At 35.3% G+C, this 22006-nt stretch overlaps 1 protein-coding gene across 2 annotated transcripts in view; it reads right to left on the reverse strand.

Annotated features, from left to right (window-relative positions):
- The window catches only part of UGGT2 (UDP-glucose glycoprotein glucosyltransferase 2), a 183971-nt gene that overhangs the window by 129359 nt on the left and 32606 nt on the right, over nt 1-22006 (reverse strand). For both annotated transcript variants that reach the window (XM_082366069.1, XM_082366070.1), the window contains exons 6-10: nt 19650-19746; nt 16993-17065; nt 14722-14822; nt 8321-8420; nt 5881-5941 (exon numbers count right to left, since the gene is read on the reverse strand). In XM_082366069.1, the coding sequence (XP_082222195.1) occupies nt 5881-5941; nt 8321-8420; nt 14722-14822; nt 16993-17065; nt 19650-19746 (432 nt within the window). The remainder of the gene's footprint in view (nt 1-5880; nt 5942-8320; nt 8421-14721; nt 14823-16992; nt 17066-19649; nt 19747-22006) is intronic.

A 22006-nucleotide genomic window follows, 5' to 3' on the forward strand; every position in this document is an offset into this window, starting at 1 on the left:
ATGTGCTTCATTGTCTTGTTCCTGATTTTGGTAAATATACCTCTAGTAATTTTCTATTAGTAAGATGCTGACTTTTAAGCTGAGATAAACACAAATACATATGCACATGCACACTTTTAATCATGTTAAGGAAGTATAATCAATTTCCTTATAAAGCATTTTTTTATATTCAGGAATAGGTCTTGAATTTTATAAAATGCCTTTTTGGCACGTACAAAGATAATCATACAATTTTACCACTTAGATCTAACGATAGTATATGAATAGATTTCCTAATCTATTGACCATTCTTGCATCCCTCAAGCTCCATTCAATTATGAAATATTATCATTTCGTTAGTTTTACTATTTTTACCTGTATTAATTTCCTCTGCTTTTGCTTTTCTTTACTGTTCTTAACATTTTAAGTCTGATATTTAATTCATTTACTTTTTTTTCATTTTATTGTAAGACTTTTTCTCTGAACTTTGTTTTATTTGGGTCCCAAAGATTCTAATATCTTATGTTTTCAAATGTTGTTATCAAGAACTGTTGCAATTTTGATGTGTATTTATTTTTAAAAATGTTTATTTTATTTATTTATTTTCCTTATTTATTTATTTATTTTTTGGGCTGCGTCGGGTCTTAGTTGTGGCACATGGGATCTTTGTTGAGGCATGCGGGATCTTTTTCGTTACGGTGCGAGGTCTGCTTGGGTTTCTCTCTAGTTGCGGCGTGCGGGTTTTCTCTCTCTAGTTGTGGCACACGGGCTTCAGAGCACATGGGCTCTGTAGTTGTGGAATGCGGGGTCTCTCGTTGAGGTGCATGAGCTCAATGGTTGTGGCACACGGGCTTAGCTGCCCCGCTGCATGTGGGATCTTAGTTCCCCGACCAGGGATCGAACCTGGTCCCCTGCACTGGCAGGTGGATTTTTTACCACTGCACCACCAAGGGAGTCCCTTGATGTGTATTTTATTTTCCCTTCTACTTAAGAGTAAATAGAGTTTTTAACTTCCAAGTGAATAAACCCTTTTTTTCTGATTTTGTTATTGATTTCTAGTTTGCATTGATATTGAGAATTTTTTTTCTATTTTACCCACTTTCTGGATTTTTTGCCATTACTACTTCATAAAAACTTGAAGAAAGGCATATTTTTTCTATTATCAGGATACAAAATTTGTTATATAGCCAGAAGACCTATTATCTATACAATCATAATGTCATTTGGTCTTCTATAGCTTTACTTACCATTTCACTAGTCTTAGAGAGGTAAATTATATTTCTCCTTCCATCTCCTCTAGTCTGTTTCATGAATGTTGCTGCAGTGTTTTGATGTAAAAATATTTTAAACTGCTATTGTAGCCTTGTGAATTATAGTCCTTAGTATTATAAAGGGCCATTTTTTGCTCATTAATATTTTTAGAACTGAATTTGGCTTCATGGCATTTTAAGGTCACTACCCTTAAAACACAGTATTTGCTTGGTATACCTTGTCATGTCCTTTAATTTTTGACATTTCTAAATTACTTTAAGAGTTTTTATTTTACATACATTGTACACGCCTAATGAAACAAACTGAACATTTTTGCTAATATGTTAGTTAAGCTTATTTACATTTATTGATATCACAGACCTGGTTAGCCTCAAATGTCACTCTTTCATGCTGTATTTACTCTTTCTAGATGTATTTTTTTAAATGTCTCTTTCTTTTCTTGTGCATTCAGTTCTTTTCACAGTTTGGAAGATTTAGACTTTTGTTCCTCTAGTTACTATTAAACATGTATGTTCATGTAACACCCTCAGTCATCTCTTTCTTTAACCAACAACTAATGATCTCTGTTACAAAAAATAATAAAATTAGCCTTTAACCTCTTTCTGCTGCCTTTCCTCTTGCACAGCCCAATTTTATTCAATAGTTTTATATTCATTAGTGGTTAACTTACTTTTAAATAAGTTCAGGCTTCCACTGCTTGACTTTTCAGCTTTAATTATATCTTTCATTCCTGAGTATTACAGTTAAGGCAATCAGCAAGTTTATTCTATTTTCTACCCCCCGCCATATTTATTAGTTGCAATATTTTATCTTTGTCAGAGTAGGTACTGTTTACATACTATACTATCACCCTGTCCCTCACTTTTTACTTTTAGTTCTACACATAAACATATTCAATGCCCAACAGGCAGTTGTTCTGCCCAAGAATCTTCAATCAGTTCTTGGTCAGAGAAATTCCTCAGAAAGTGTTCTTGGGAGCAATATTCCCTGAATTTTTGCATGTTCAACATTTTTGTAGCCTGTATATACGTATCTTCTTGAAGGACAGTTTTTCTTTCCTTGAATATCTTGTAGATGGAGCTTCACTGTTTCTTGGTGTAGAATTTGTTTTTGAGAAGTCTGATGCCAATGTGATTTTCTTTCCTTATCATCTTTTTTATTAAATGCATAAGTAATTAATATCCTTTGTTCCCTATAAAGTTCAATAGCTTATATTTGACCACTCTTGGTCAATTTTCCCAAGTTACACAGTGCACCCTTTTTATTTGTGGATTTGGAACTTCTTTAATTTCAGAAAATTTTCTGATTGTAGTTTTAAGCATTCGTTCTGTCCGTTTTATTTTTCTATTTCATGGACTCTAGTCTAGGTATATTGGATTTCCTTTACCTGGCTTTACTTTATCATCTTCTCCTGAGTCCTTTCTATTTCTTTTTTTTTTTTTTTACTATCTCCGCATTTATTATTTCTATCTACTATGTCTTCTGCTGTGTCTTCTGTAAGGTCAGTTCTCCTTTGTGCCGCTTTATAACTTTACTTTTTACTTGAGAAATGGTTTTATCTTTACTTTCTACACCTTTGCAAAGTCCTTCCAGTTCTAGTTTCACATTCCTTTGTTGCTGCTCACCAAATCCATCACTTTAACGTTCACCAACACAATGTAAACTATTGTGTTACAAAGTCTACCCAATCCCAAACAATCCCCCACCTTGAAAGACCCAACTTAAACCACCTGAACAGAGACCCTCTCCAATCTTCTAATCACTCTACCCTAATGTCCTCCTTTTGAGACACTAACAACAGTCTATCAAGGTGTTGCTCTCCCTCATTGCAGCAAGTTTATTAAACTCAGCTTTGCCTGAGTAACAAGTTTCCCTGGCGGGTTTTTGTTGGGGAGTTGACAGTCTACACCAGACTCCCCCTTCCCACCTGGTTTTATTTAAATACATCTGTCTAACCCTTTGTATGCTGTTCTCCTAGAAATAGGAGTCACTGAAGAATTTTTTTTTAGAAGACTAGATCAAATTTCTTAACTTCATCAAATATCTTTCCAATCGCCTAGCAAGGTGACTGGCAATAGAAAAACTCACAATTCTTATTAAATTGTTCTGAAATGAGCTGTAAACCAGGGCACAAATTCTGGTTCCATCTTGTACCAATTCTGTGACCCAGAAGAAATCACTGGATCTCAGTTTATACATTAGGATATTAACAACTGCTACAATATACAGAACATCTTAAAAACTACACATTGCTAAATATAGAATGTATTACAGGTAACATTTAAATATTCAAAAGTTTTCAATTCAACAAATATTTCTGACGGAATGGTCTGCGCCAGGTACTGTGCTCAGTCAAACCCCTAGGTTCAGAGTTTCCTGATTTACTCATTTCCACTAACTTTCATTCCCACTCTACTTCAGCAGCTAGCTTTGACTGTCATCCTGTGATTATGTCATCACAGTGGTTTACCTTTGGAACTATCCCATTTGGTCCTTCCAATTATCTCTTTTATTCCCACAATATCTCCTCTTTAACCTCATGAAATTCTTCAGTCTCTGGAATCAAAATCATCACATAGAGCAAAGCTTTGATGACCAGGAACACCCCCTCTGTACTATTAACTGAGCAAAAAATAAACTGGATTATGTGATGCCACTGATACTTTGGCATTCCTTTCTTTTCCCTCCTTTTTCTTTCCCAACCTCTTTTCCCTTCTTACTGCAAGTGGTATTATTCAAACAAACAAATACAAAAATTCTTATAAGAAAAAAATGCATTCTGCTTGAATAATGGTAAGAGCAATTAGGAAAATTACAGAAAGGAGTAGTGCTCAGTTTTGAAGGATAAGCAAGAATTTGTTACGTGGTCAACGAGGCAAAGAACATCTCAGGTAGGGATGATGTGATGCGGCTTCTATCACTCAGTCTCCCGTGAACTGTGCATCTACTTCATTATCATCATTGTAGTTGTCTGGCATCATCAAAACAGCTGATATTTACTGAGAGCTTACTCTGTCTCAGTGTAACAGGCACTGTTGATGGGCTAACCTGGCACTATCTCTAAGCCATTTCTCCTCTGCTCCCCTCAATCACTAGAAAAGTAAACACTAACTTTTCTAGTCTCCCTTGTGGCTAGGAATATCCACATTACAAAATTTTGGCCAATGAGACAGAAGTCAAAGATGGCTGAAGTGTTCCAGAAAGGCTTCAGTCAGGATGAATGTGGTTTGATCTTCCTGCCTCTTTCTGCTTTGAATCCAGACAAGTAGTCTGGAGCTGTGGCAGCCATTCTGCAACCATAAAAGAAAAAACCATGTCTGCGGCAACCTACTTTGAGACTTCTGTTTTTTTTAATATTTAAAATTTTATTTATTTTTGGCTGCGTTGGGTCTTTGTTGCTGTGCACGGGCTTTCTCTAGTTGTGGTGAGCCGGCTTCTCATTGTAGTGGCTTCTCTTGTTGCGGAGCATGGGCTCTAGGTGTGTGGGCTTCAGTAGTTGCAGCATGAAGGCTCAGAAGTTGCGGCGCATGGGCTCTAGGGTGTGTGGGCTTCAGTAGCTGGGGTGCATGGGCTTAGTCACTCCACAGCATGTGGGATCTTCCTGGACCAGGGCTTGAACCCGTGTCCCCTGCACTGGCAGGCGGATTTTTTTTTTTTTTAAACATCTTTATTGTAGTATAATTGCTTTACAATGGTGTGTTAGTTTCTGCTGTATAACAAAGTGAATCAGCTATGCATATACATTTATCCCCATTTCTCCTCCCTCTTGCACCTTCCTCCCACCCTCCCTATCCCACCCCTCTAGGTGGACACAAAGCACCGAGCTGATCTCCCTGTGCTATGTGGCTGCTTCCCACTAGCTAGCTATTTTACATTTGGTAGTGTATATATGTCCATGCCACTCTCTCACTTTGTCCCAGCTTACCCTTCCCCCTCCCCATGTCCTCAAGTCCATTCTCTACGTCTGCATCTTTATTCCCGTCTGGCAGGCGGATTCTTAACCACTGTGCCACCAGGGAAGGGACTTCTTTTTATGCGAGAAAAATGAACTCCTACTGTTTAAGGCCCTGTGTGCCTGGGATTAATATTACTTAAAGCCAAACCAGTCCTATGTAATAAAGCCAGGAAGTGTTCTCAAGTACCTCCTAAGTATTAACACAGTTGGAATCATTTGGGGTCTTAAGGTAATTTAGGAGACCATTTAGCAGAATCTTATCAAACTAGTGATCAACTGTGTACTATATGTTATAGGATTCTAGTAATGTTCCAGTGGTCTAAACTTGGCTTGGTCCTCACAAGCTTTTAAGCAAAACTAATGAGAAACAGAAGTATTATCTCATAGCCTTTATTCTCTATTTTGTGAAGAAAACCATACAGCATGGGCAGAAAATTTGGAGTATATAAGGTTAATGAGAAAGTAAGTAGGATCTATGTCAGGAAAGATTGGCTAGGATCACAAACTGTATGCTATATAAAGTAGACAATATAAAAATGAAAAAACCTGAACTGTTTTAATAATCAAAAAGTACAAGTTAACATTTTCTTTTTTGTATGAAAATTGAAGATCCAAAGTCTAAAATATAGTGTTATTAGTGTGGTAAATTTTTTAAAAAAGGAATTCAAACAAACCTTTTGATTTTCCTGTATTTCCTCCCTCATACGTTGATTTACAGCAATTCTGGTCAGAGACCTGGGAACATAAATACAGATACAATTCATTCTTCCTTAAATGTTTGGACTAATCTATGATTCAATGCAATATAATACTTTGTACGAGAAACTAAAAACTCTAAAGGCATCATGACTGAGAAGTGTACATTTCCACATAGCCTATTTGACAGGTGGTACTATGGCTTTCATTTGACAAGGGTATTTGATTCAGGTGGAATAGAGACTGTCAAAAGTTCACGTGCACAAACTGTACGCATTCCATGCTGTCGCATTTTTCAAGAATACTTGATTGAAAATGCTATTTTGTGTCATTTTGCCCATAGGGAGAAATTCTATATGAAATTACCAATGTCATTATATGTATCGCTGCAAATAGGCAATTTTTGGAATATGTGTATATAAAGAATTTTGGTTAACCTGAGATCTTTACCACGGTATGTAAGTTCTAAAATACTGATAATGTTGACTTCATATATTCACTCTATAAGGGAGCTTATAACTCCCTTATAATTTAAAAACAGAGCAAAATGTCTCTTAAATAAGTCTATAAATTATATTTATTTGACCTAGTAACTACTAAGAATGCTTAATTAGCTATTTACCTGTCAATTTTATGCATAGAAGAAAATGATTTAAAAATTAAAAGATTGTTAATGCAAAGTTTGACATTAAGTAAAACTCAAGCAGAAAGGTGTATCTTAAAACAACCCACAATAAGTGTGTATTATCTCCTAAAATCTGGCAGCATTTGAGATTAACTGCAACTGAAAATCTGATAATGCAAATTTTTCATTCATTTGTCAAGTATTTCATTTCAATGAACATTTACTGGCTGTCTACAGAGTGACTATTTTTTTTTTTTGATGAAAAATAAAAACCATTTATTAAGTCTGAACATATATGGAGGCAAGATTTTTAGCCTTGGGCATCAATTATGGTTGCACCATTGATGGAGTCTGGAGGAAACCAATTCAACTCACTTCATCCCAAGATTCAGGAAGCATCCGCAAGTTCATGGAGTAATGACTTATCAGAGTAACTGCAGAGATACGCTTAAGCCTACAATTCAGCCATTAACCAGTGTTAGCATAGGTGGCAAATTTTTTTTTAATGACCAACCACAAATTAAGAACAGAGTTTAGCCACAAAACCCCTGAATAGTTATAATGACTTACCGTCAAAACCGCTAATCAACTATCTTCCTAAAACTAAAATTATTTCACTTTATTTGATCGAGTAATTTCAAAAGCTACTGTTAGTTAACAGCAGTGTGGCTAAACATCTATGTTTATATACACATACATATTTCATGTTTTAGTATACATATACTGACTTGTCAAATTCTTGATTTTGCTTAAACTAAGATTGAGAGTCATGGCAATATATTCATTTTTAATCTGTAAATAAGGTGACAAACCTCTCTCTTTTCAGGGTATCATGAAAAGGTTCTTGGTATCCTGTGGCCAAACATGTACTACTTATTTATCTTACGAAGGTACTGTCTAGATTCAGGATTCAGTAATTTGTGCTGTGGATAAATGTACCAAAGTGTCTGAAACAAATAGAGGCATAGTGATTATCCCCTGCTTAAGAAGGGATGCTGAGGGCACAAGGATGTTCTCCAGTTCCTCTCAGTGAAGCACTATTGCTGCACCTGTCACATGTTGCATATCTTCGATATAAGCTAACTTAGCTCATATTTCACTGGTTGCTTATAATTTTATACTATTATTCCTACAAATGCATCAAAGTCTTGTTATTTTGTAAATCCTTATAAAACATGGTAACCAGAATTGTATCTACTGGTTACTTCTAGATATGGAAATGTATTATCTATTGAACTGGAAGACGCGTTTAATGTAGTATTAATATTTCTGAAAGCAGTTCAATTAGATATCTTATTGGCAAAAAGGTCTTCCACAAAATATTCTATACAATTAAGACATTACTAATTGTTTGGAATCTGAAAGGGCAAGAACATGATTTGGCCATACATTGGGCATAGGTCTATTTAGAGTAATACTTTTCATCATCCTCTGTAGGGTAAAGAGAAAAATATCCCCTTATTATATACTGCTTAAATCAGTTTTTTCTTGGATTACCATCTCTCACTGCTTACGTTTAAATAATTTTTTAAATACATTATTTTTTCCTTTCCATTTGCCTCTAATTCAAGAGTTCTATTTTGTAGTATGTATACATATGCATGCACAAGCCAATATTTTGCTCTAGTTAAAAAAAACCCAATATACATAATGAAAAGAGACCCTGATCTCATAAACACTGTATATAACAGAATTAACTGATATCATTATGTTAAATGAAATCAGCTATTTTCATAAAATTTATTTAATGGAAAGAGTTCTGACTATAATCAAATCAATAAGCTTTAATATACCTGGCTTTTATGGGGAAGTTCTGCGAAATGTCCTTCATTAATTTTATGGCATCATAAACTGGAGTGGACATTATTTGAGAAGCTGCTTGAAAACTAAGATCTGGAAGGAAAAAAATATCATTAAGCAATCTAGCATAATGTTAGACCTTAACAGACATTTCCATGTAATTTAAATAACGCTTCTTGCCATATATTCATATATAGACACATTAACAAACACTCATATTTAGCATTATTCAAAAGTTTTAAATGAAATGGAAAGCTATCACTTACATCCAATAAGGTAAGTTTTACACTTTTATGAATAATTGTCATTTAATACCTATTTTTTGTTTTCCACAAATTACAGTGTAACTTCAAAAAGAGATATGAAAAGAAATGCTGATGCAAAGCTATCTTTTCTTAGGTTAAGTGAAACTGGCAACAAAAAGCTTTGACAAAAAGAAATAAGAGGAAGGAAAAAAAAGCTTTGAAGAGCCAATTCTGAAAGGAACTTTAAGACCTAATGTGTTCATTAACTCAGTAAATATGAAACATTCACTTTCTTTTTCAACATTTTTTTACCTTTATACAACAATAAAAATAAAATCCTAAACTTGGTATGATTTTACCTGAAATGATAGTTCTCTGGAAAGAAAAGTGCGTGTGGCTTACTGTAATCAGTCTCAAGTATGATAGAAGCAGTAATCTGCATCTCATTGCTTTGTCAAGAGTCAGAAATGATTTTAAAACTGAATTCTTTCATTACCTAATAGTGAAGCGTTTTGTTTCTCTATAACATCTCACCAGAATTGGAATCCTAGCTTGTCAAATACTAGTAAAATGACCAGTTTATCATAGCGAGACTAGTTTTGTTTCTACCTTTTCAGTGTACAGTGGCGAATCCAGCTGGAGTCAAAGCCTAGAAAAGATTTTGCCAGGGCAGCCTCCCATGGACTGGTAAAGTCTAGTAGACCAAGGTTCAAACTCCAGCTCTATATCACTTACTAGCTGAATAACTCTAAATAGAATTTCCTTAACCTACCTAAGAATGTTTCCACTCCCCACCACTAGTGGGGCTATCAGTGCTCACTAAAATCTCCTAATTGCAAACACAATGGACTCTTTTCAGTCCTTATCTTACCAGGATCCTTCTGCCATAGGATCACTTCCTGACAAGAAAAAGTAAAACTTTCTATTCAATAAATGGTGCTGGAAAAACTGGATGTCCACATGCAAAAGAATAAAACTGGACCCCTATTTTACACTATACACAAAAATCAACTCAAAATACATTAAAGACTTGAATTTATGACCTGAAACCATAAAACTCCTAGAAGAAAACACAGGGGGGTAAGTTCCTTAGCACTGGTCATGGCAGCGATTTTTTTGGATTTGACATCAAAAACAAAGACAACAAAAGGAAAAATAAACAAGTGGGACTATATCATACTAAAAAGTTTCTGCACAGCAAGGAAATCATCAGCAAAATGAAAAGGCAACCTATGTAATGGGGGAAAATATTTGCAAATCATTATATCTGATAAGGGGTTACTATCCAAAATATACAAGTAACTCATATAAACTGCTACAGCCACTATTGAAAACATTACGGAGATTCCTCAAGAAATTAAATAGAACTACCATATGATCCAGCAATCCCACTTCTGGGTATATATCCAAAGAAAATGAAATCAATATCTTGAGAGATACCCGCACTCTCATGTTCATTGAAGCGTTAGTCACAATAGCCAAGGTATGTAAACCACCTAAATCTCCGTGGACAAATGAATGGATAAAGAAACTGTGGTGTATATAAACACAATGGAATATTATTCAGCCTTAAAAAGAAGGAAATCCTGCCATTTGCAACAATGTGGATGGACTGTGCGGGCATTAGACTAAGTAAAATAAGCCAGACAAGGAAAAAAAAAAAAAAACAAACAGCATCACTTATACATGGAATCTAAAAAAAGTCAAACTCATAGAAACAGAGAGTAGAAAAGTAGCTGCCAGAGGCTGAGGGTGGGAGAGACAGGGAAAGGCTAGTAAAAGGGTACAAACTTTCAGCTCTAAGACTGAATAAAATCGGAGGATTTAATGTGTAACATGGTGACTATAGTTGATAACATTGTATTATATAATTGAAATGTACTAAAAGAGTAGAACTTAAATGTTCTAACCTCAAAAAAAGTACCTGATACGTAAGTAGGTGCTCAATATTGATGAATGAATGGGTGAATGAACAGTAAACTTACAAATAAGATCCTTTATGTGTCTTCTTATTCTATTGCTATTAAAGGCAATTTTAAGCAACATAATTTTTAACTGGTGTGTATATATTTATGCTTTTTTAGATGAGAGAACTTAAAGTCATTACTTATATGATTGATATAACAACTTATAAAAGAGTATTTCTTGTTTTGTTTAGTTTTGTGCATGTATCTTTTTAAATTGAAGTAGAGTTGATTTACAATGTTGTGTCCATCTCTGCTGTACAGCAAAGTGACTGAGGTATCCACATAGGTACATCCTTTTTTTGGTATTCTCCTCCATTACGGTTTATCACAGTATAGTGAATATAGTTCCCTGTGCTATACAGTAGGACCTTGTTGCTTATCCATTCTAAATGTAATAGTTTGCATCTACCAACCCCAAACTCCCATTTCATCTCTCTTCCCTCACCCTTGGCAACCACAAGTCTGATCTCTGTCTGTGAGTCTGCTTTTATTTTATAGATAAGTTCATTTGTGCCATAATTTAGATTCTACATACAAGTGATATCATTTGGTATTTGTCTTTCTCTTTCTGACTTACTTAGTATGATAATCTCCAGTTGCATCCATGTTGCTGCAAATGGCATCATTTCATTCTTTTTTATGGCTGAGTAGTATTCCATTGTGTATCTGTACCGCATCTTCTTTATCCATTCATCTGTCAATGGACATTTAGGTTGTTTCCATGTTTTGGCTATTGTGAATAGTGCTGCTATGAACACAGGGGTGCATCTATCTTTTCGAATTATAGTTTTGTCCGGGTATATGCCCAGGAGTGGGATTGCTGGATCATATGGCAATTCTATTTTTAGGTTTCTGAGTAACCTCCATACTGTTTTCCATAGTGTCTGCACCAACTTACATTCCCACCAACAGTGTAGGAGGGTTCCCCTTTTCTCCACACCCTCTCCAGCATTTGTTACTTTTAGACTTTTTAATGATGGCCATTCTGACCAGTGTGAGGTGGTACCTCACTGCAGTTTTGATTTGCATTTCAAAAGAGTATTTCTTTTGAGGACAGTATATGATGAAAGATCTTGCCTGAGAGCATTTGGCTACATGATGTTATACTTAAAAACAGTACGACATAGAGGTAAAGAAAGAATTTAGGCTCTAAAATGAGAGAGACCTGCTGACTTTAGGTATCCCTGACTTGTGCTTTATGAGATTGGTGACCTTGGACTAATTATTTTGTATGTTTCTCAGTTTCCTCATCTGGAAAAGGAGGATATCTATCAATACCCCATGAGTTTTAAAAAAAAATTAATTAGGATGATGCATATAAAGAGCCTAATACTGTGCCAGACAAATAGTATTAGCTAATATTTTTATCACCGCCAATCACCATCATCATCATCACGACCATGGACAACTATATTTTACGCAGTTCTGACAGCACAACTAGTCTTTTAAAACTTTTTACAACATGAATGGAATTTTTCTTCACATATGCTGTTCAAAAGTCCCTGAAAATTCACTCATGAAATCAGAGAAACTGTAAATAACAAGTAAATGAATATAATATTAGCATAGTCTATTAACATCTTTTGCTTTTTCCTAAACTATTCCATACCTAGATGACTCATAAATTATTTAAGTCCTTCACTTTGCCTCTGAAATCCAGATTCCCATATTTAACTGTCTTCCTGGTTTTACCACTTGGATACTTCAAAAGCAGCATGTTCAATAACAGATTTGTGATATTCCCACCCATCTTTGCCCAAATCTGGTCCTCTTCAGTCTTCTCTTTCCAGAAAATCCACCACTGTCCATCCAGCTGGGTAAACCATGAATCCAGCAGTTGTTCCTGACATCTCCTCTCCCTCACACTCCATTTCCAACCCCTTGAAAGGGTCTCTGATATTCTCCCTAAATAACCCACCCTCAAATTTACTCTAGCCCTTCCTCAGATCTCAATTCAATCACCACTTCTTGAGGAACCCTCCCCTTTCTGTTTCCCCTTCCCTGCCCCCATCCCACCAGTCAGATCTTCCTGGCATATGCCCTTCTTCATCTTACGTCCCTTTACTTTGCAGCAATTACAATGCTAATTTTTACATTGGTTTTTAAAGTTGTTTATGTTTGTCCAAGATCCTTTGAATAAACGTGGTGTCTGCTTTAACTCTTATTTTATCTTCAGAATACAGCACTTTTTCAAAGTGTCAGTTGGAACCCATTAGTTAGTAGTGAAATCACATTAGTGGATAATGTGAAGTTTTTTTTTCTCAAATGAAATAGGGTAGAGTAAAAGAAAGTCTTGGGCTTCCCTAGTGGCGCAGTGGTTAAGAATCCACCTGCCAATTCAGGAGACAAGGGTTCGAGCCCTGGTCCGGGAAGATCCCAAGTGCCGCTGAGCAACTAAGCCCGTGCACCCTAGAGCCCGCACTCTGCAACAAGAGAAGCCACCACAATGAGAAGCCCGCGCACTGCAGCGAAGATTAGCCCCTGCTCGGGGCAACTAGAGAAAGTTCGCGTGCAAGACCCAATGCAGCCAAAAATTAATAAATAAATTTATTTTTTTTAAAAAGTCTTATAGAATTAATAAAATGTGGTAAACATATCTATGCTGAAGCTTTTTTTTTAAGTTTTAAGCATATCTGTGTATTCACACATTATACACTTGTGTATGGGTCTTGATGTAAAATATACTTCCTACTCCAGGTCTCAGCCAAAAATTATAAAACCATGGTTGTAGGGACATGACTGACTCCTAGTAGAAATTCAATAAACACTTGTTAAATCAATCAAAAAACGAAAAGGTCCTGATCACTTACTCTATCCTGAATCTACTTCCTTGGCTTCTGTAACGTGCTCTTCTAGCTCTCATCATCCCACCGTGTCTACTTTCCCCATGCAGACGAGCACGCGGTCACTCCCTTGGGCACTGATTTGGGCACCCTACACTTTCAGTTAGTGCCCCCCACCTTTAAAAAACCTCTATGCTAATATTTTCAACTTTTAAATTCTCTCCTTTTAGTATAAGGACTTTATATTCACCCCACCACTGGACCTGGTCATCTGGATATGTCACCATCACTTTAAGTCTATCTTTTTTAACGCCAGTCTCATTATTTCTGGGCCCCATATTCAACCCCCACACCCACTTACATGTTTTATATTCTCTCTACTCAGGCTCCAAGCTGGTAATTTTAAATTCATCTTTGACTCTTTTCATCTCCTAAATATTTGCTAAATCTGGCCTTCCTCTCTGTGCCTTTTACCACAGTCATAGTTCTATCTCTCGCTACACTAATTCAATGATGTCTTAACTAGATTTCCTGCTTCTAGTCCATTCAAATATACCTTCCACAGACATCAGTGAGGTTAATTACAAGCAAGCTAACTTTGCATGTTCTCTGTTTACCAGCCTTCAGAAGCACCCTATCACTTACAATTTTCTAAATTATGGGTCTCTGAAATTGACTGTGCTGACAGTTAAAAAGCTCTAAAAATATACTAAACCCCACTGAATTGTACTCTTTAAATGGGTGAACTATATATCAAGTATATTTCAGTAAGTTGTTATATTAAAAAAAAGTTGATGAGAGATGTGATAAAAGTTATAGATTCCACAGAAAAGTGACATATTCCTATGACCCACTAAACATTACAAATAATAAAAAAGAAAATTACAAACTGAAAAGGAATTTTGGTTCATTCTCAAAATTTGGTTCAGTCTCAAAATATCTGCTTATAGGATGTCAGTACGGGAGCTATTCTAAGTTCGCAATGAAACATGCGATGGTCTGTTAAGATCAAAATTTTAAAGAGAAGAAAACTAAGATTTAGTTCTGATTTCTCCTGACTTACTAATCAGGATTTCTAATCAATGCTACAGATTCTCTGAAATGTGATTTAATACCTGAGATGAATCTTTTAACTCATGTACACTTTAAAAATGATTAGATGATATCAAATAACTGTACTTTATATAATTTTAAATCTTATAAACATAAAAATATGGTTTGCTTGATGAATAACCTTTTAATTAAATTTGTATTTCCACAAAAGTAATGTATATTAGTCACATCATTAGTAATTATTATTGCCTATGAAATAATTTATATCATGTTATATAAAAGCCTATTTAACAAAACAGAGATAAGTTACCAATATGCTATGTTAATGTGGACTGAAATACTGTACCTTGTAGTTCCCAGACTTTCAAAGGCATCATTTCTTTATTACTCTCAATCAGGTATTTTTGGAATGTTGTCAGATTATCTCTAAGATCTGAATATCTTTCTCTGTATTAGAATATTAAGTAATGTTAATTATCATCACCTACTACAAATTACTACTATACAAGCAGTATATTTTTGAAATTAACTTTTCCAAATTTTAGACACAAACTAACTGTTCACCAAGATAATAATAAATAGTGATGCAGCTATATCCACAGAACTTAAAGAAAAATGAGGGAGATATGCATGTCTACTTTTTTCAATGTATAAAACAAAACAAAAGAAAACAAAATCTGGAAGGATGTACTCTCATTTGTTAACATTACCTGTAAGGGATCCAAGTGTGAGGGCAGAATTATTAGTTTTTATATTATACACTTTTTATTTAACATTTTATAAATTACAAGTCATGCTTTTATAATTAAAAATGAAAACTATTTTATAAGGAAAGACAATAATGCTTCCTATACAATTTTAGAGTTTACTCTATTTCTGAAAAGTTCCATCTTTGAAACTTTTAAAAAACTTAAATAAGATAATTCTGTCTAATTAAACATATCTAGGTATTTTTTAGAGAGTGCCAAATAATAATGTAGCATGATATTTTACTATACATATAATAAAAACTATAATCTTTTTTCTTCCATCTCTCATGAAATCAAAACACAATACCATTTCATATTATTAGACAGAATTGTTTTAAAAAAACTTTATGTAGCTATCAGCACAATTTATAAACAAATACATATTTTCAACAGTAAAGAGAAATAAATATTTTAAAAAGTGAGATGAAAAATAAATATACAGAAATAGATTAATCTTATAGTTAACAATAATAAATGTACTACATTTTCATATCTCGCAATTTTATTACAATGTGGGACCACATTTTGAAAATGAATCAAGTCTGCTCTTACAGTGAGAAAGCAATAGAACTTCTTTGAAAAGAAGTTCACTATGAATTAAATTAACCACTCCTTTCTCAATATTTTAAGTTACAGAGTAATACTAAGTTTATAAGAGCTGTTATATTGTTTTTCATGTTTAATCATAAGCTTAACGATAATTTTCACGGCTAAAATTATTTATGTAATTCAGGCAAAAACACATTATTCATACAATACCTCAAAGCAGAAGGTTTTTGCCTAAATCAATTAATTGTGTAAAAACTAACTTTGAGTATTTCCTCTCTAAAAAAACTAATATCCCAAGGTTCCAAAGGCTTTCTGGAAGACATGCAATTTATTCCCATAAATAGTTACGTTTAAAAAAAAAACAGAACGATGGATTCTAAGATGCGAGACACAGCTGGAAATGGAATAAAAATGTTATCTACTAAATAAAAATCTTACTTAAAATAAATCCATTTTACAAGATGCATTAACTTTTTAAGGCCACTAGTATACAACTTGTCCAGTAAACCGTAGAAATACAACTCAGTCATCTGTATGAAGGAGCATAGTGTCCAAAAATGTTCCCCTCGCTCTGTACAGTTATCTACTCACCAGGAGAACGGACCTAAGTGTCCTTTATAAATATCTGTAATACTAAATAAGAACTAAAGATATTAATAAAAATGGTTCTTTATTTTTAATTAATGTTGTCTTTATAATAGAATCATAAACTTTCCCTTCTTGTAAATCAGAGAAACCACACATAAAATGACAACAAACCCCATCCATTAACATTCAGAGAGCACTCACCATCCTATTCCTTGTCTTCAATCAGTGATGCAGGAAAAAAAAAAAGGGTGCAGAACTTCAATTTTTTGAAAGGTTACTTATATGTGTATATGAAATTAAGGCCAGAAGTTAAAAGGTATTTTATATGGCAATATATGGCACAGGAATTTAGGGAAATAAATATTTTCTCTTCTTTTGAGACATGAAATTTTAAATTTTTTTCATGCTAAAAATCCAGTATATTAACTATGATTTTTGTAACCCATTAGATCTGTAAAAGATTCCATAAATTTTTGTTTTAGTTTTTAGCCAGAGATAACTCTGATCACTTTCAATTCCAGTATCTCTAACCATACTCATTATCCTGTGGAATTAGCGCTTATTTTTCAATTTTGTGCTTTTCTGCATTAACCATGTGTTACTTTTGTAATAAAAACAATAGTATGTATATTTTAAAAATGTGAAACATATGCTAACCCAGCATATTGAATCAATTCCTTTAAAAACAAACTTAAGAGTATAGTAATAGTTTCATTTCAATTCAGACTTACTTTAATTTCCCAAAGAGAAATCCTTGAACTTCATTTGTTTCAGTAATATCTTCTACAGTAGTATTAGTCGCAGCTATATTTTGGAAACAAAGACAAAATAAAATGAAAATATTTCAGACTGGAAAAGGAATATGTAATAAAAAATTAGAAGAACTCAAAATAAAATCAAATTCCATTTGTTTTACCTTGTTTTTCTTTCATGGATCCGCTCAATGAGACATGAGTGTGCTCTCTTTTTTTAAACAAGCTTGATTATTAAATATTTAAAAACCATCATAAATGCTCTATAGATCATTTCGTAGTCAAGTTCTATTTCATACCAGAATGATAAACCAAGGAGTCTGCAACAAACCCTGGACTTAGCTCTTAAGCCAGCAAGAAATCCAAACCCTAACAGATACAGGAGTTCTCACATTATTTCTGACACCTTTAGACATAATCAAGAAATCTTTAGAAAGACACCAAAACTCATGGCCTCAAAGAATAAGGATATATTTTATGTTCATTTCTCTTCCCCTCTCCTTTACTTACCAATAATTATAGCATACAGTGTGGTAAGTGCTATGTGTGAGGGCACTCTGGGATTCTAAGAATCTGTGACTGTAAGCAGTATGGGCTACGCTCCATCAGAGCTCGTCAAGTACCCTTCTCCCGTCTTACTCGTCTGAGAGTCTGGACCTCTAGGACCGCAACTAAAAACACTGATCCAGTCTTCCTTTCCCTCCCTTTCATTCATTCATCAGGCAAATATTTATCGACTGCCTTCTATGACGCCCGATGCCTGCCAGACAGACACCAGGAAGAGAGACGCAAAAGACACAAACCTCAGCTGGTGGAAAAGGAGACAAATAGACAATTTTAACAGACTGTTTAAAACTTTTCCAAAAGAAAGCACAAACTATGTGGAATATAGAAAAGGGAAAACATTCCTCTGACAGAGCAGGAAGATGGGCAGCCATCTCAGAGGTACTGACTGATACACATGATTCTTAAAAGATGAATAGGCCTTAGATGAATAAAAGAGGTGGGAGAAAGGAGGAAGGTTTCAGGAAGAAGGAACAGCATATGCTAAGGGACGAGAGTGCTCTACAGAGGTCACGAAGGCTGGGCGTGGAGCCACACACGGAGGCATCCGGGGAACAGAGAATTATCTTGTAGAGTAGTTTAGTGTTACAGGACCACAGTGCACAAATGAGAGGGCTGAGGGACGGTGATTAGGCAGAAAGAGGCCAGAAGGTGAAAAGCTTTCTCTGTTATGCTGATAGTGCTTGAATTTATGAGGAGGTTACAGGGAACCAGTCTGGGATTTTAACTGGTGGAATCATAAAGTCAGATTTTCATCATAAGAAGCACAGTCAGAAAGCACTGTGGAGAACAGATGGATTATTCTATTTGGGGGATGAGGGGACTAGGGGTACTGAAGAGAAGGTCAGTTAGAAGCCTGATACCCATATACAGAGGGAAAAAAAGAAGTGAACTAAAGGAGTGGCAACTAGAATGGAGAGAAAATATATTTCGAATGTACGACAAAATTTAATGTGCAATTTGTAATATAGAAATACATGTGATCACATGACTTTTAAAAAAAATTCTACAAGCCCAAGGATGGCTAGAAAATGCCTTATGTTACTATCATGACTGTTAAACAAGATACTAAATTATAAAGCATTGTAGAGCTATATACAAGCTATATGGAAATATATAAAATCTGGGCATTATTATTTCTACTATACTTTTTCAGTAACTCTTTAACCAGCAGGATTTTCAATCACAATAATACAGATGTTGATTTGTAGCACATTCAATAGGAGGGCTAGAGCTAAGCTGTGATCAGGGTAGGGCTGCCAGGACCAGATCTTGAATAGAAAAACAAAATTGTAGCAGAAGCAACATCTGAGACCATATAAAAGAATGAATTAGAAACTCTTAACCAAGAATCAGGTACAAATACATTTCCAATGAGCCAGGTAACAAAAGATTTCCATAAGAATCTGAAAAGTTCTTTAGTGTTTTTAGGTCTCCAGAATCCTTCATCTAGAGCATGCATTCAGTACACAGAACCCAGACACTGGACTGGTAGATCACAAATCTAATCAATCTACTTCATCTAACCAATCAATTCACAGCCCTCTCCATCCCACTTCAAAACAAAAACAAGAACAGAAGACCATCATCCTAACTTCATTATATATAAATACTTCAGACCAAGACTTGTAAGGCAGTGCTACCAGTGAGTTTTAGGTTTACTGAGACACTGATCCCCTTAGACACCCCCCACCCTTGCTCCCAGGGGGTGACTGGGCACATCATGGGCCGGTCTGAGCTCCTGGGTCAGTCACCTCTAGCCATAAGCAGCCTCATCTATTGCTTCTACGTACCCTACATATATTATCAATTTTTATATGTTGCGGAAAATGGTTGGGAAGCCATTGAGTAAAAGCAAATATGCTACTTCCACTTTTTGAAGTTTTTGAGAGTACAATAATATGAAATGTATTTCTTTTAGTTTAAAGTTAAATTCCAACTAAGGAGGAACATGTCTACCCTGTCTCCAGCCTCAAATTAACGTGTGTAGGATTACAGTCATTTTCTTTTTTCAACTGAAGTGTGTAAGCCTCCAAATTTTCATTCCACTCGAATACAGAGAATAAACTTACTTTTGACTTGGGTATCATCCAATGCTTTGTATTCTGTACTCTTAATCGCTAGCTCCACACCATAGCCAGATAAGTACATTTTCTGTGAGGCTGGTTTCTGTTCAAACACATTTATTTAAAAAAAAAAAAAAAAAGAGAGAGAGAGAAAATATTTAGTTAAACATCTGCTTTTGAATTCAGAATGACTGTGTATTAGGACATTAGGGTAAATTACTAATATTGAAGTAATCACTGTGAAATAGTGTTATTTGGGGGACATTTATAGTCTCTCTAGACAGTCTATCAAGGAACTAGAATTTAGTTGATGACCACTTCTTCACTTTCTAAAATCCTTGTCACGACTCTGATGTTTTAATTACTTTTTTACAATGAAAAAAAAATCTGATCTTTTTCTGTTATACCATGGTAACTTTGCCATCTTTCCCATGAATTAATTAACAGAGGATCACATACAATCGAGTTTCAACAAAACTGTACTCTTTTGGGGGAACTACACAAGATTAGCGAAACCAGTAAATGTTATTCATTTGCTAGTTGTCTGTATGTAGGACATCCAGCGTGTCCCCAAAAGCAAATACTAGAAAGTGGAGGCAAAGGAAACAAAAAAGCTCAGGGGGGGCCGGGCCGCCCCTCCCACGGCGCGACCGCTCTCCCACCCCGGCTCCGCCTCCAACCGGGTGGGGCGGGGCGGGGCAGACTGTCCCCAGTGTGCCCCGGGCGGGTCGCGCAGAAAAAAACAAACAAACAAACAAAAAAAGCTCAGTGCCTTGAACAACCTATTTAAGTCTTTCTTCATGTTTCTCAATGATTAAAATATACCAAATGCCACAAATTAATACCTATTCTTGCAGTGAGAGGTAACAATTTGCCTAAAACTGAGTTGTCTTAAGTATTTATGATCAGCATTTGGTACCTTTTCTTTCACCTTTCCAAAAGTGCAAATATAAAACGTACTTCTAGAGACTACTCTGTGAAGGAAGAGAAGTCATCACATTTTTTCAAAAAAGTAAGCGTATCTATACACTACCAAACGTAAAATAGATAGCCAGTGGGAAGCAACCGCATAGCACAGGGAGGTCAGCTCTGTGCTTTGTGACCACCTAGAGGGGTGGGATAGGGAGGGTGGGAGGGAGGGAGATGCAAGAGGGAAGAGCTATGGGAACATATGTATATGTATAACTGATTCACTTTGTTATAAAGCAGAAACTAACACACCATTGTAAAGCAGTTACACTCCAATAAAGATGTTAAAAAAAAAAAAAAGTAAGCAACCTGGATGAATATATGTAATACTTTAGAAGATGTCTAAGGTTCTTTCTAGCTTCTAGACTGAAATTCTTATCAGTTGTGCTACGATCATTACCATTTGGCATATCCTTTCATGGGTTAGAAAACGCATTTAACCTAGCACTCAGCAAACTCCTGTGAAGATGTTATGTGTCTTTGCTTAACTAACGTTTGCATGAGGGCAGTTTTGCAATTATAAACATGACAGAGGAAGAGGCAGAGGACAAACAGAAAGAAAACCTTAATAGTGTACTACAGTTTTTAGTTTCTTCTTTCCTCCCTAAACTTCTCCCTCAGCCTTCAAAATTAGTATACGACCACAGTGACTATTCCTGGACTATTCTATTTCTAAATAAGATGACGTAAGAATTAGTTTCAGATATGCAGACAAGTGTTTAACATTGCTGCCCACACTAAAATTTAATTTGCTAATTTCTCAGGCACATGCTATAATGCAAGATAGCATGAGGAAACTGGGTTGTTTATAATTATAGTAATCTGACAAAGTTGAAAATCTTTTAAAGAGTTTTCAATTTCATCCAGCTCAATTTAAAAATATATTTTGACTATCCACTCCAAAAGACAATCAGTTGGTGGCTAGGCAAACTGAACCTCTAAGTCCACATATCTTGTTATAGTTCATAAAAGAAATGCAATTTCACATAACCAATTTCCATTATCAGTTCTGGAATGTTACCAGCTCCTCAGTAATAAAGATAAATGCTTATTAATTTCATATTTACTTTCTCCTTTTGAAATATACTGATATAAAATTTGAATTGTAGTTTAATAATTTTGGATTTGCAAACCAAAAATGCTCATAGGCTAAATCAACTGGTGAAAAGAATCTTTCTTCATTATCCTATTTCTTCTTTCCCCACAAAAAAGCATCTGTTCAGAAGGTACCACAGGGACTTCCCTGGTGGCGCAGTGGTTAAGAATCCGCCTGCCGGGCTTCCCTGGTGGCGCAGTGGTTGAGAATATGCCTGCCAATGCAGGGCACACGGGTTCGAGCCCTGGTCTGGGAGGATCCCACATGCCGTGGAGCAGCTGGGTCCGTGAGCCACAAT

This window comes from Balaenoptera borealis (genome assembly GCF_965194805.1).
Source record: "Balaenoptera borealis genome assembly, chromosome: 18".
Lineage (NCBI taxonomy): Eukaryota > Metazoa > Chordata > Mammalia > Artiodactyla > Balaenopteridae > Balaenoptera > Balaenoptera borealis.